Here is a 14,259-nt window from a genome sequence, read left to right as displayed (position 1 = left end):
GAGGAGGAAATTGTCAATCCCGACAGGCTGGTAGCCACGTCACTCCGTCGGACTTTTAGATACTTTGGACAGCGGCCCATCGCTGCATCCATGGAGTGTGTGTCCTCACAAGCTGAATGGCAATATAGAATACAGAAATATATAATAAACTGTGGAAATCCAGTATTAGGTTGAACGATGTTTTGTTCTATACCATACAGAGGGACATAACAGCAAAGAGTACAGTATATTAGTTACCGGAGCTTGTTGGATCAAGACTCCCAAGCAGCTGAAAGTCTTGGTTCAGACAGCTGCATCTCATGGAATCCAGTTCTGGAGGCATCGACACGAGTGAGCCACGAAATTCAATGTTGTCCTAGCATTTATTTCCCTTCATTTAGAGTCTGAGAGTTTCATGTCTGAGAGCAGACATTTCTTAGTTTCCAAAAAAATAGGCCTTCAAAGAATCATACCAGTTAAAAAGTATAATGAATATCATTCATTTAGTGTCAACAGTTGGGACCGACCTTTTCACCAACGCTTCACTGGCCATGTAATGCAAATTTCACAAAATCACCATTGAAGGAAAAAAACTACACATTTAGAAAACAGAATTTTTATTAGAAATGAATGGCACTTGTGTGGTCGTCCCCAATCCCTTTTTATAAACAGGCCTAAAATCACAGTCCCTCAGCCTCTGGTAAGGGCAGCAGTGCTCTAGAGTACAGTCTGTGGGGAGGAGCCTGCTGCTGAGGCTGAGTGGGCTCAGCGTCACAGTGCTCTATGAGAGAGGAGGGAGGCAGCAGGTGACCATACCTGGTCCCCGCTCTGGGAGGATCCAGAGGCGGGAAGAAATACCTGAAGCAACACAAAAAAAATGGATGGAGACGCAGATGACAAACACACAGGACAGTGGGAAGACGATGACGATGGAATGGGGGAGAGGAGGGGGGGGGACACGTCAAAAGGTAGAAATGAGAGATTTAAAAAAAAAAAAGAGTTTGCACGTATGCTTTAGAAACTAAACAGGAAAAAAAGGGAGGGGAGAATATGACAGTAGTAATGTGGGTTAATCTATCAAAAAGGTGGATGTGTGCATGGTTATTTAACAAACATGTTGGAATCAAGACAAAGTGGAAGCTGTGGAAAAACAGAACCGTGCAGGTTTTAATTCCATAACAGAGCCTTTAACCAATAAGTATTCAGATAGGACATGACATATCTTCAATGCATTGACACAAGAGGCAGCTGGTGCAGAGGAGACTAGTAATACGCAGGATGCTGGTATGTCTTTGGAGAGGTCAGCTGCCGCAGGGGAGGGGCAAAGGGAGCTCTCTTGCCAATCCTGCATGCAACAAGCAGTACAACACCACATTATTTATAAACAAGCCCACTCCAAACAACTGGAATGCAAGAAAACCTTTTATACAAAGTCATTTTTGCAAACATCTAGTCTGTGTTTCACTTGGGTTACGGCGAGAAGGCAACAGAGTATGTCATGCGCAGGTGGTAAATAAAGAGGTTTTGTTAAGTTAAGAGGGTGTTAAAGTTGAACATAAATACAGCCACGTACCGACTCAGTTTCACACTTTTGAACCTTGTTTCATCGAACATCAAATATGAACAAATATTTACCTGTACCAATAGCAGATGAAGAGTCAGAAAGTCAACAGGAAGTGGGCCACTTAAAGCTACTGGAGTAACAATAAAATGAGTGCACTGAATTGAGTGTGAGTTTTATTTTTCTTATGAATTCAACATTTCATTTGTTATCTCTTTTGACAAGTTAAATATTCTCACTTTAATGTCACAAATGTCAGTGGCTGTATTCATACCCGTGTGTTCATCCTCAATACACATATTGTTATTACGGTTGGTTAATGAGCTCCATTCACGCGGTTCTCCTCAGCAAAGAGTTTGGCATTACTTGCTCAAGAATGCATTGAAATTGAAAAGTGGGATGATGAAAATAATTACTCAACTTTGATTTAATCGCTCTTCTCAAAATGGGAATAGAGATGTAGGCGCTCAAGCGGATCAGATTTCTCAATATTTACAAAATGATATTACCCAACACCACAATGGTTCTGCTGCATTCCCAAAATATAAATTTGAAATAACCGTCACATATCAAATGTTATATAAAAGCGGTTTATTTTAGAGTATGTTTAACGCTAACAACGCAAAGTGGAAACTACTCTTACATGCATCTGTACAAGTCAAGAGGAAATCACTTATTTAAAAAGAAAAGAAAATTAAAAGAAAAAATGTTTTAAAAAAATAAACAAACACCACAGCACATCCAACTCCGCAGGCTCGGAAGCCAAGCTCTTTGCATGAGTGCATCATTTGGTCAGTGGGGGGTGGGGGGGCACAGGAGGGTTGTCAGTGAGCGGTGGCCGTCCCGGTCAGTGCGAGGCATGAGAAGCTGTCAGTTCTGACCGGCTCTGACCGGCTCGGGCTGGGTGAGTGGCGGCGGACGCACCACACCACCTACCTTCCTGCTGACATCCCGTTCAGGGCGTTCTGGGAGGTCTGGACCGAGGAGCCCACAACGGTGCTCATGGCTGTGGGCTGACCGGAGGAGCCGGTGAGTGGGCTGCCGTCCCCCTTCAGGATGCCTGTGCACTTCCAGTTGTCCATGTAGTTTGCTGCAGAGGAGGACGCGGGAGGTTAAGTAAGAGTTCACGCTGCAACAGGATCGACCAAGTGACTTCCTCCACAAAAGTGGAAAAAGCAGATGGAAGAATGTGTCATTTGGTACGGTCCTTATTTCTCTATTTTCTCTCTTTTCCATGACACACATGTATGATTGCAATGGGACATGAGAAGGAGCTAAGGCACAACGACAACATTCATTATGCACTGACTTTAATAATTACGAGTTATTCTCATACGGATAGCGCTGTTTGGTTGTGTGTGTGTCTATAGACGGACAGTCTCAACAAAGTCAGCTCTTTTATTGTATTTGTTGCCCAATGCTCCAAACTATTTATTTACGCATTTGCTTGCAGGCGAATCGTTTTTTATGTGCCGTCGCTGGAGTTTGATGCGATCTTTGCACATTTTTGTAGCCATTTCCCTTCAATACAAAAGGAAAATCCTTGAAGATAGATTTCAGTCCTGACTTTGTTCAGGTACAGTTCAGTCAGGAGTACAACAGAGGAAGGCTTCTGTTTTTTTAGGTTCCACTCTGGAGCAGCAGCTGAGTGAAGTCTGACACCTAGTGGTGAAATACGGTACCCTGGTACAGTTCCATGATTGGCTTAGGATCAAACATTAAAAAAATGGTTTACACTGGCCCAATTCTAGAGTAGTGTACATTGAAACAACTCTGATGATTTGAGAATAACTTCATCCGTGCGACCCGATAGCCACGAGGTTAGGGCCCACACCACATGGGCTCAAATGCCCTGAGCATCGACCTGAACAGTGGGACTTCAGCCTAAAATTGACTATCACAACGCATCTGCCAAAGTCACTCAACAACTTTAAAGCTTTAAACATGTTGCACAAAAAAAAAGAACAAAAAAAAGTCAATATAGCCGTCGCTAAACTAAAAAGGAAGACTGATGAGTAGACGACAACCGGAGCAACACCAATCGCTCACCTTTCCAGAGGCGCACACAGCCGTCATCACCAGAAGAAGCCAGCAGGGTGCTGGTGATGTTCCAGCTCACACGCCATACCTGGGAGTTGTGGTTGTCGAACTGAGCCACAATCTGCACCTCCAACTTGGTAGGTCCCGTAGAGGCGCTCTCCTTTCTGTCCCGAGGGATCAGAAAAGGCAGTTTACACAGTGGTAGTTTGTCATTTCTGTCTTCTAGACCCGTTTTGAAACAGTTGCGGCTGTGGAGGTGCGTGCACGTTTATGGAAATAAGTCACCTCATGGGGACGAGCTTAAAGATTCGAACATCTTTCGTTGCGATGGCGAGCACGTGGAAGGACCTCCCCAGGTTCGGGGCGAATGCGATGTCATGGACCGCGTCGGTGACCGTCATCAGAGTCTCGGCTTTAGCATATTTCCTTTACAACATTGGGTAAGAAAACATTTGTAACAATCATCGAGTTCTCTTCTTAACTGCCTTGTCATTTTGTATTTCTTATAAAAAAGACAACACAACTGGGAGTGCCTACCTCGTGTTTTCATTATACTCATAGATCTGGACTTTCCCGCTGTACGTCACGTTACTGTCGTCGCTCCCCACTGCAAACATTGGCTGGTGGGCACGAGAGCTGGGTGGTAGGGAGGACACACAAGAGGAGTGTCATACTTAAAATACAAAAAAGGTTGGCAGCAAAGAGAACCTTCTATTTAAATAGTTGAGTCCTGACAGAATGTTACTTATTGGACCAACTCTCTGCTTTTATTAATGTAAAGACCAATGATTTCATTGGATGTCCGTCTTGGCTATTGTTGTAAGTTATCGTAAGTTATTGGTTCTTCAAAGTGTGTTTTGTTTCACATCGGGCAAAGCTTTCGGTTCATGAAGTTCACTGCTGTTACCAACCGTTCACCGAGCAACCCTTTCCATACTCCGTCCCACAATCTGGTCTTAATAGCATCTCTATTGTGATTGGTCGTATTCGTTTGGTTGCACAACCAAAGTTAATTGTCATGTCGCATTATTATTTAAGTAAATTAATCTGGAGTTTTGTTTCGACCAAATCCTCCAACTCCACTCAACCAGCTCTTCAGATCATAGATTTTGTCTTTACACAACACTATGTTTCTTGCGAATACTGATTTGTATTTCAACGAGGAGGTACATTGGAGCGAAGACTTGAAATGAACAACTCTTCTATACATTTCAATGTCACAGTTTTTCTTCCCCCAAACAAAGTCAAACTGCGGTCTAACCTCGAGGGATTCCAAGAGATGCAGCTGCAGCTGAGCTTGCACGAAATCTCGTGCTGCAGGGACCACTGACTCAGGTTCATCACGTCGGGGGCCTCGTAGATCCTCACCACTCCGTCGGCGGAGCAGGTGGTCAACATCAGGCCCATGTGTTTCGGGGCGAACTTCACATCGGTCACTGAGGTTCTGCTGTCTACTAGCGTGGTCCTCTTGATCTAAACACCGAACCGTGTGGAAATAAGTAGGTCAGGTGGAACAGAAGACTGTAGAAAATGTGACATCGCTCTGCTGGTTTAGAAGGACAAGGAGGCAACCATTTGGCCAGTTATTGGCCTTGGATTGCCATCAGTGGAAACCACTTTTTTTACATACAAATAGGGACAACAAACATGCACCCCAACATATATGTTTTTTAAATATGTATGCATTATGATGTTTTAAATATTGCTGTTAAAGGGTGTACAGTAACTATAGCTGGGAGATATGGCCAGAATCTTATATCGGTCACTTCCTATCTCAATAACGGCTTATATATTCCAATACGTAAATATAAGGAGACTTAAAATGGCAACCATAGTTTCAACTTCGATAACCAGAAGCTGATGCCTTGTTTACAGCCTGGCAACCGCTTTATTTCTTTTTTTTAAGTAGCTGTTGTGATGCTGGAGCTGCACTAACCCAGTGGCTCAATCCTCTCTGCTTGTCGTTGGACTCCCCTACAATCTCTTCCCACACAGCAGCTGTCCTGTCGAAGGAGCAGGAGGCCAGAACCTGCCCGAATTCTGGATGAGCCCAGGTCACTCTCCACACTGATCCGCTGTGTGTCTGCAGGGGAGAGAATGCATCGGTGGTCAGATCAAATAAATCTCAACACCAGTCTGAGTCAGAGGTCCAGCTGTATGTGCATCAGTGAGCCCACAGGAGACCCGAGCAGGACCGCCTTCAGCGGGCACAACGGCTCCAGCAGCAGGGGGCTTACCTTCCAGCTGGCCGTGCAGTGCCACTCTCCATTCTCGCTTTTATCCCAGACCTGAGAGAGAAGACGAGAAACAATATGAGGAAGTATTGCAAAGATGATTGGCTGCGTTTACAACTATTAACACCTTCTGCGCGACCGGTGTGACGTTACTACACGTGCACGCGGTATTTTAAGCCAACTCTTCAGTGTTTACATGAGCTGCACAACTTAAGTTAGCCTAGCTTGTACGCTAACACGAGCTGGATGAGACGTCACGTCAGCTGACGGTACCTTCACACTCTGGTCGCTGGAGCACGTGGCCATTCTCCGGCCGTGGAAGTCGTACGACACGTCATGAATCAGATCTTTGTGGTCTGCTGCAATGCTCCGCGCGACAAACATGGTTATAACGAGCTACCTAGCTGCCTCGCAGGCCCGTCATGTGTCTATATGTTGCTTGTGCGCGTGCGCGAGCAAGTGCGTAATGTTTGGCGGGTCTTTGCAGTGCGCGCGCATCAGCCCACTTGACCACAGAGGGGCGCATTCAATTTTTAGTTTAATCCCACGGGTAGATAATGTTTTGGGGTGAAACTTGTCGTTCCGAATTGAACAACAACCAGAATATAATTTGGAAAAATCTGAAAATGCAAAACGGACTAATAGATATTAGTTTACTTTAACCCTTCACACTTTAACTCTTCCAAGTAAACCCCCCTCCTCCCCCGTTCACCGTGGGTTGCCAGGTTTGGTCTATATTTACCTACATTTTGCAACAGCACTCACATTGAACACTTTAAAACAAGAGGTCAATGGCACAAGTGTTTGTCAAATGTTTATTTTGTATTGTTTGCTACTTTATTTGTCGTTCTAATCATGCCGTGTGTATACTATGGAAACATAATAATAATAAATAATGACCAAACTACCTTTTAGAATGCAATAGTTTACTGCAAGGGTCAATGTTGACGCATGTTAACATATACATGTATATTTGTTTGCGATAATTCAACAATATATCTATATATAGATATATATATAGATATATATATATAGAAATATATATATTGTGACACCCACACTACGTTTAATACAGCAATGTGATTTACTTTTTATTTTTGGCAGGTTGACAAAAACCCACAACTGGCAACCCAAGTCCGACAGCGTGCAGCAGTATTGTGCTGGAGCAGCAGACTCCCCGCAGGGATCCCCAGGGTGACACATACACACACACACACACACACACGGCTGCTCACATGGCGGACACAAAGGAGTGACTTAGTGAACGCCGCTGCAAACACTCCGCGATCATCCAGCGAGGGTCTCGGGAACCAGACACGATGGAGGCAGCATTTGAGGAGATCGATTCGTCCGGGAGATGGCAGAACCTGTTCAACGTAAGTCTGGACCCTGGGCCTCACGGCGGCTCCTGGGACTGCTTCTTCTGGGTCTGGGTGCTGGGACTCCGTTACTCGTGCTAACTTACAGCCCTTAGTGTGTAGAGGTCGTGCTTAGTGCTCGGAGCTAGGACGGAGGAGTCGTGCTTAGTGCACATATGTAGGACAGAGGAGAACTAGCAGCTAGGACTCCGTGACTTCCGTAGCGAGGAAGCGTGCACCTCGGTGTCGCTCAGCGAGCTGGTGACGTCAGCTCGGTTTCTGAGAACTCGTCAGGACTTCCAGAGAAAAGCGCATGTGTTTCACCACCAGCTGGACGCACGTTAACCCGAGGATAGGGGGCTGTTAAGGTGTTCAGGAGCAAGCCGGTACCCTGCTGAGAGATGCACAGGAACACCCAGTCCAACTCTAAAACAGTTCCCCCGGAAACAACACCATTACTCATTAGAGACGGTTATATGGAACATGTATTTTAATACAGTTACTAATGTAAATCAAAGGTCATAATGTGTTTCTTTTCACCATGTTTACTGTAAAAGGTGAAACTGCTCTGATGCCTGTTAAACTCTAGTTAGTTTGGTTTGTTTGGCTTTGTTTACGAGTTAAATATGTCCTCTATCACATAAAAGGAAAGAGACAGCAAACGTATTGTCCAGTGTTGGGGGAAAGAACTGCACACCACAACACATTTGACAGCTACCAATCAGAACCGGTTTATAGAGTTCGATGGTAATATTACGGACATAAGTGAGTGTGTGTTTCAGTTAAAACAGACTGATAAGTCAAAAAGCATTGTGGTATAAAGCTTACAGCTGATGTAATGTCTCATTACTAGTTATGTAAACCTGGTCAGGTGTATCAGCATAATTATGTGCTCATTCCTGCTCAATATAACTGATATACTAATGTAATAACTAAAACTGATATGTCCTCAAAGGGTTATCGTACCTGCACAACCATAGTTCCAATGGATCCAACAGACCTTTTTATCTTGGTGTGTGTAGAATGCTTACTGATGTTGTTTCTCGCACTCCTCATCATCGTAATGCGATACTCATAACTCCCCACTTGTTTGTTTGTTTGTTTGTTTGTTGTTTTTGGTCTCTGACAGGAGATCCGTAACCAAGCCAGTGACTATCCCTACAAAGTGGCCAAACTCCCAGCGAACCGGAATTTGAACCGCTACCGAGACGTCAGCCCATGTGAGTCCCGATAACGAAACAGGTCGTGAATGACATTGTGTATTCCTGCGAAGGGAGCGACGTCTTTTGTGATTTTTAAATTGCCCCGTTGTTGCCTCCACCCGGTTTCAGACGACCACAGTCGGGTCAAACTCGAAAACTCAGAAAATGACTACATCAACGCCAGTCTCGTCATGGTGGAAGAAGCCCAGAGAGCCTACGTTCTCTGCCAGGTACACAAGCAGTGTCCGCACACCGTTTAAGACACCTGGGGGAAGATTTGAAGGCGGATGTGCAGGATTTCCCCCTGATGCTTTGTGAGCTTCTGATGAAGATATTTTCTTTCTCTCTCTCTGTATATTTCTTCCACAGGGGCCTTTGAGGAACACCTGTGGTCATTTCTGGCTGATGATTTGGGAGCAGTGTTCCAAAGCTGTTATAATGCTCAACAGAGTCATTGAAAAGGGATCTGTGAGTAGATCTTTGATTTTCTTGTTTCTAGGTGCCAGGAGTATTGGCTGTGGATGTTCTTCCTACATTGTCTATGATAGTTTGACTTTATCCGTCATTCTTAAGTCTACTACCAGTAAAACTACCAGTTTTCTGTCTTTATATGTTATGTGTTTTGCTTCTTCTGGTCATCTCTTGAAGAGCACTTCATCATTACACTTCATCGGTCCTCAATAGCAATTTCTCAAGAATTCTTTTAAGCCCACAATGACCTCCCTCCTCCGCTTTGAATGGCAATTTGTGTCCGCTATAATCTTTTTCCACAAAGACGAGCTGGAAGAACCTCGTTAAAAGTCACATCTACTCCTCCGCCAATGATACATTCTGAATCTATGAACATGCACATGTATACTGTTCTATCTTTTCATCTCAAACGTTTCACTGCTGCCTCCTACTTCACATTAAAAAGTTTCCACTTTATACTTGTGTAAGTTGCATACTACCCCATTATTGGCTTCCAAACTAACTAAGATTTAAAGGGACAGTTTGAATAAAATGGGACTACACGGCACTCGGCTTGTGGCTCAACAGAAAGCACGACCCTCTTACTGACCTCGTTTCAAGTAGGGACTATTTTAACCATAGCAGACATCTCTACCACCGTTACATCCATAGCAAGGCAACTCCCACCAAAACAATTGGACTGAAAAAAGATGTCATATTTATTTTTGTAATTATTCATTTTTGGGTTGAACTGTTCCTTTTTTAAGGTGAGCACCTTCAGCAGATGAATGTGAAAACGAGGAACTAGAACACAGCTTTCAGCGTAACGGGGCTTTAGGATTTGCCTCACAGCGTGCAGGCGGTCTCGTCAGAGTTGCAGTGCTTTGTGGGAGCTGCTTATTTATGACTAGTGGTAAACAAGCTGCCAAGTCCTCTCGGGTTTAGTCTCTCGGCACGATTGACTGCTAAGTCCACTCATTTAGTTCTGTCTCAACAGGAAAAGTGTGCACAGTACTGGCCCACCACGGAGGAGCTGCAGATGTCTTTCACGGACACGGGGTTCGTTGTCAGGCTGCTTTCAGAGGAGGACCAGTCCTATTACACCATCCGAGTGCTGGAACTGCAGAACACAGTGGTGAGCACGAGAAGCAGACAAAGTGTTTTTATGAAGAGGAGTTTGAACCGTTTCTCCTGCGTGGTCGTAGCTTTTTGTAAAGCCCAGCGTCCGAGCCCGAGGGTTATGCTTGTCAAGTCCCCACGATATCTTTATACTGCTTATTCTATATCATTGAGGAATAGCCGCTTACAAAGCTCATCCGGTTCGGCGATAAAGTCATTTCCCTCAAAGTTCTCTGCGGACCCACCTTTGCATGTGGTCTGGCATTGAAGTGTAGCCACAGCTGGAGTGTACACCTGTGGAGATGTGCTCTGTTTCTACCAGTGAGGGGGTGGGTGGGGTTCCAAGTGACAAACGAGCCCCGAGTCATGCAGAACTCTTGTCTCCACTCTGCCCCAAAACGTGGCCTGACATCACGCTCCGCTGCAGACGGGGGAATCGAGGGAACTCTACCACTTTCACTACACCACGTGGCCTGACTTCGGCGTCCCGGAATCCCCGGCCTCCTTCCTCAACTTCCTCTTCAAGGTCCGGGAGTCTGGCTCGCTGGGACCGGAGCACGGGCCCTCGGTGGTGCACTGCAGCGCTGGGATCGGACGCTCGGGAACCCTGGCCCTGGTGGACACCTGCCTGGTGCTGGTGAGGACAGGGAGAGGAGGGGGGGGGGGAGTGGAGCCTGATAGACCGCTGTGGAACAAATACTCACATTGTTTTTACTGCAGTAAAAGTAGTATGGATGTCCCTTAGTCAGTTTAGATCCTCTTTTTTTTTTAATCTGTATCCCCAACATGTCGATGTGCTTTGCAGATGGACAGGAGGAAGACCCCGTCGTCGGTGGACATACAGAAGGTGCTGCTGGACATGAGGGAATACCGCATGGGCCTGATCCAGACCCCCGACCAGCTCCGCTTCTCCTACATGGCGGTCATCGAGGGAGCCAAGCTCATCCCGGCGGTAAACTTAAAATCTTAAAACTTGAAATCACGTTGCAACAAGCTTTTAAAACGAGCTAAAAGAAATGAAGAAAGATTCCATTTTAAACAACTGTTTTAGTTTTTCACACAAAATGTGGTTATATTGAATTATTTTGCACCGAAACTCAAATTTAGATCCAGTACGTGATCCAGTATTCACTTTAAACTTACACTTGAAGGGGGGTTCCATCTCTTTGAGATGGATTGAGCAAAATAATCAAGTTCCCCAAAGAAAGTTGGGGGATTGACTGGTTCAGTGCGGTTGTCCGTTTTTCAAAATCCTATAATATTTGACCTATGTTGCTCCGTTCATCGGGCCAACAAGTTTTTCCTCGGAAGGAGGAGAAATAAAAACGTAAAGCTGGCTTTAAGACGTAGCGTTTTGTTCATCAAGCACGCGTCATATTGATTAAAGACAAGAAAACTGAGTTATTAATTGAGCAACAGAATCTGGATGTAATCATTGCTAAACTCTGATTTAGAACTAATATGCGATTAAATGAATCCTCATGGTTGCAACTGCCCCTTAAAGACGGGCGTTGTTGCAGTATCATGCTTTTTTTTCCTATTACTTTAAAACCTATTATCAGTATCATTGTGCAACGGAGCAATCAGCCGGCACACCTCATCTTTCTATTGTTTCCTCTACCTGGTCCTGATAATAGCTTGAAAGCAAAACTGCATCAATGCCTCTGCCCATTTCTCCTTTTGTTTTGGAATCGCAGCATAGTATATTATTGCCATAATGTGTTATGAAAACTGTTTTTCTACTTAAATGTCGCTGCTATCCATTTGAGACAGCCCCCATGAAGTGTATTTAGCACAGCTATTCTTAAGCGTTCAGTCTGTTAATTGAAATAGTATAAACACAAAGTGTTCTCTCAGCTCGGTCCTCTCCGTCGTGACCGTGCGTCTCTGTGTCTCGTCTCTCTGTTCATAGCCGAACAAGCCGAGAGAGATGTCAGGAGACAACCTGGAGCCAGAGCTGCCCCCTCCACCACCACCTCCACCCCCTCCTCCACCAACTCCACCCCTGCCTCACCTCAACGACAGCATGCCCAACGGTCAGCCAGGACCCCGTCTGGAGCCCCAGGCCGCCACGGGAGGTCAGCTGGGGGCAGGGGAGCCGGGCGGCCCGGACCACAACGTGGCAGAGGACTCGGGGCTGTAAGTAGCGAGCTCGCCATCTGCTTTTTAGACCCCCAGAGAAATGCATCTCTCATCCCTCATGGCAGTTCCAGTTCTTATTCTTATGCAATAATTGAGCTCGGTGTCACTGTGTGTGAGCTGGATCACTGCCGACCACTCACCCGCTAAATCGGCTCTTTTCTTTCAGTGTCAGAAAGCGACACCGCGAGGAGAGGATCGCCAGCACCTCGCAGAAGGTCCAGCAGATGAAACAGAGACTGAGCCACTCGGAGAGGAAACGAGACCAGTGGCTGTACTGGAGACCCATCCTGCTCAACGTCGGTGCCGGGGCGGCCGTGGCCGTGGGCCTGCTGGTGTGCTGGATGTACGCCCAGTGAATACACTTTGAAATGAAAAGAAAAAACAACAAAAACCTGGACCCCTATTTTGCACCAGTACCTGGGATTAGGTACTTCCCTAAGTAGACTAGAGCAGTAACACAAGCATAACGAAGGGTATTTATTTCTTAAGGTCAGAAAATGCGAGAGCGCTAGATCAAAAAAAAAGTGTGTGTGTGTGTGTGTGTGTGTGTATTTTTCATGTTAAGATCTTAACAAAGAAAAAAAAATTAGTAACATCTCAGGATCTTGGTGCCAGCACGACGATTTCATTTCCTTCTTGCCACTCGATGAATGTACTGTATCACAGCGAATCGCTTCGAGAGCAAACTTACAGAAGGTGCAGTGCAAAGCAAGAGAAACATAATAACTCTGACAAGTTTTGAGTTTTTTCCTTATTGTAACGGTCAGGTGCGTGGCGATCGTCCGTGGATACCTTTAACATTTCAAATAACTTTTTGCGTTGACTGTCCATCCCATCATAAGAGCCCAGAGCCAAATAGTTGCTTTTTTTCTGCAATGAAATGTGCATATCATGCACAAATGTAGAGGTTTTTTCCAGAGCACCACTCGTTCTTCCACTCACATTTAGCAGGGCACCCCAATACGGCCAGATATATATTTTTGTGTGACTGGATACTTCATAGAGAGCTGCCCTGCTGATGTTTTAAACCTTGTATTTCTGTTATACGAGCACCTTTTGTTTCATACATTTTGGTTGTCGCGTTCATCGTAAATGTCCGTAACTCCTTATTGCATGTATGTACCCACTGGATGGGTTCATGTGTGTACTTTCGAGTTTAATTTAGGAAAACCAAAGTAACGGTGTCCCTAACCGCCAGGCAAGCTGTTTAAATTATGAAATATTGTCCTGCAATGCATTTATTTTTTTCCCGTTGGAATCTCTTAAACATAACTGACACAAAACTGACGCGTGTCTTCTTAATTTGAACACAGATGTGGCGAACAATTGGTGTTGAATTGACAGGGACCAATCTAAAGCTATAGCAGTGCAATTGAGGAGATGGTTTCGGAGAGGAGATCGTGGTTGGAGATAGCTTTAAATGTGCCTTGAAGTGAATTTAATGGAAGAAAGACTAGAAAATAAAAAAAAGTGTGCGCTCCAAGATAAAGGTTTTGATGAGAGCTGTTGTTTCCCATGTAACATGAGTAACACGCTAGCGCCCCATTGGCCAGTTTGTAGCAACTTGAGGTGTGATACAGGGAGTGGTATCAAGAGTTGATTGTACACCAAATGTGTCATGAGCACCTACTGACCCCCTGAAGGGGAAGTGAGTGAGTGGCTGAATTTCCAGTTGGACATGGCTTTGGCTCATTGGACCCAGAGGAGTTTGTGCATAACATTCCATTCATTGTTGTTTTTTCCACACTTAAGATTACCGTGGGAGTTTTTTTTTTTGTACAATGCTGTGAGAACATGACGGATGGTGTTCTCGAAAGAGGAGGGGGGGGGGGAGGAGAGCAAACAAAACATGAAATACTTCCTAAAATAAAACTTTTTTTGTTTGTTTGTTTAGTTACCAAACCCTTCTTGTCTGCTTGTGTTCTTGTGTGAGTGAAAAGCAGCTTCACAGTGTCCAGCCCACAGCTCTGCTGCGCTCCACTCGTAATTTCATTCCCGACCCGAGAGCTAAATCAATGCATCCAGACGGGAGGCCTCCCACCACGTGTTCCAGGAACTGATTCAATATTTCAAGAAGAGGCCATGCTCATATCGACTACTGTAGCAATTGAATTTCCTCTCGTCTGTGGGATGGAATAGACGTGTGTGGAGAAGGAAGTACTGTATTTGTTATA

General features: G+C 45.0%; 2 protein-coding genes across 3 annotated transcripts; one reads left to right on the top strand and one right to left on the bottom strand.

The window, feature by feature from the left end:
* Positions 1-617: 617 nt before the first annotated feature.
* seh1l (SEH1-like (S. cerevisiae)) lies at positions 618-6,284 on the bottom strand. 2 transcript variants are annotated; one of them, XM_034528726.1, is made up of 9 exons: positions 6,088-6,284; positions 5,818-5,868; positions 5,517-5,663; positions 4,842-5,053; positions 4,118-4,216; positions 3,866-4,006; positions 3,590-3,744; positions 2,477-2,630; positions 618-837 (listed from the first exon to the last, which is right to left on the bottom strand). In XM_034528726.1, exons 1-9 carry the CDS (start codon positions 6,196-6,198, stop codon positions 660-662), a joined length of 1,248 nt encoding a protein of 415 aa, XP_034384617.1. In that variant the 5' UTR covers positions 6,199-6,284; the 3' UTR covers positions 618-659. The 2 variants fall into 2 exon arrangements, with proteins under 2 accessions (XP_034384617.1, XP_034384616.1); XM_034528725.1 differs by lacking the exon at positions 618-837 and adding an exon at positions 1,114-1,324 and having other exon boundaries at positions 6,088-6,283.
* A 35-nt stretch (positions 6,285-6,319) lies between these two features.
* On the top strand, positions 6,320-13,532 carry ptpn2a (protein tyrosine phosphatase non-receptor type 2a). Its single transcript, XM_034528723.1, has 10 exons — positions 6,320-6,539; positions 6,919-7,190; positions 8,302-8,392; positions 8,504-8,604; positions 8,744-8,842; positions 9,822-9,959; positions 10,371-10,580; positions 10,749-10,895; positions 11,856-12,082; positions 12,252-13,532. The coding sequence occupies exons 2-10, from the start codon at positions 7,134-7,136 to the stop codon at positions 12,439-12,441; spliced, it is 1,260 nt and encodes a 419-aa protein (XP_034384614.1). The 5' UTR covers positions 6,320-6,539; positions 6,919-7,133; the 3' UTR covers positions 12,442-13,532.
* Positions 13,533-14,259: the final 727 nt, after the last annotated feature.

This window comes from Cyclopterus lumpus, chromosome 25 (assembly GCF_009769545.1).
Source record: "Cyclopterus lumpus isolate fCycLum1 chromosome 25, fCycLum1.pri, whole genome shotgun sequence".
Lineage (NCBI taxonomy): Eukaryota > Metazoa > Chordata > Actinopteri > Perciformes > Cyclopteridae > Cyclopterus > Cyclopterus lumpus.
The sequence above is the reverse complement of the archived record's forward strand: the minus strand, read 5'-3'. Positions and strand labels throughout refer to the sequence as shown.

Coding starts and splice junctions, on each gene's coding strand:
- seh1l (XM_034528726.1), bottom strand. CDS start 6,198: ATGTTTGTCGCGCGGAGCATTGCAGCAGACCACAAAGATCTGATTCAT. Junction 5,054..5,516: donor AGAGAGGATTGAGCCACTGG/GTTAGTGCAGCT, acceptor TTCGGTGTTTAG/ATCAAGAGGACCACGCTAGT. Junction 3,745..3,865: donor TTTAAGCTCGTCCCCATGAG/GTGACTTATTTC, acceptor CCCTCGGGACAG/AAAGGAGAGCGCCTCTACGG.
- ptpn2a (XM_034528723.1), top strand. CDS start 7,134: ATGGAGGCAGCATTTGAGGAGATCGATTCGTCCGGGAGATGGCAGAAC. Junction 9,960..10,370: donor TGGAACTGCAGAACACAGTG/GTGAGCACGAGA, acceptor GCTCCGCTGCAG/ACGGGGGAATCGAGGGAACT. Junction 12,083..12,251: donor GTGGCAGAGGACTCGGGGCT/GTAAGTAGCGAG, acceptor CTTTTCTTTCAG/TGTCAGAAAGCGACACCGCG.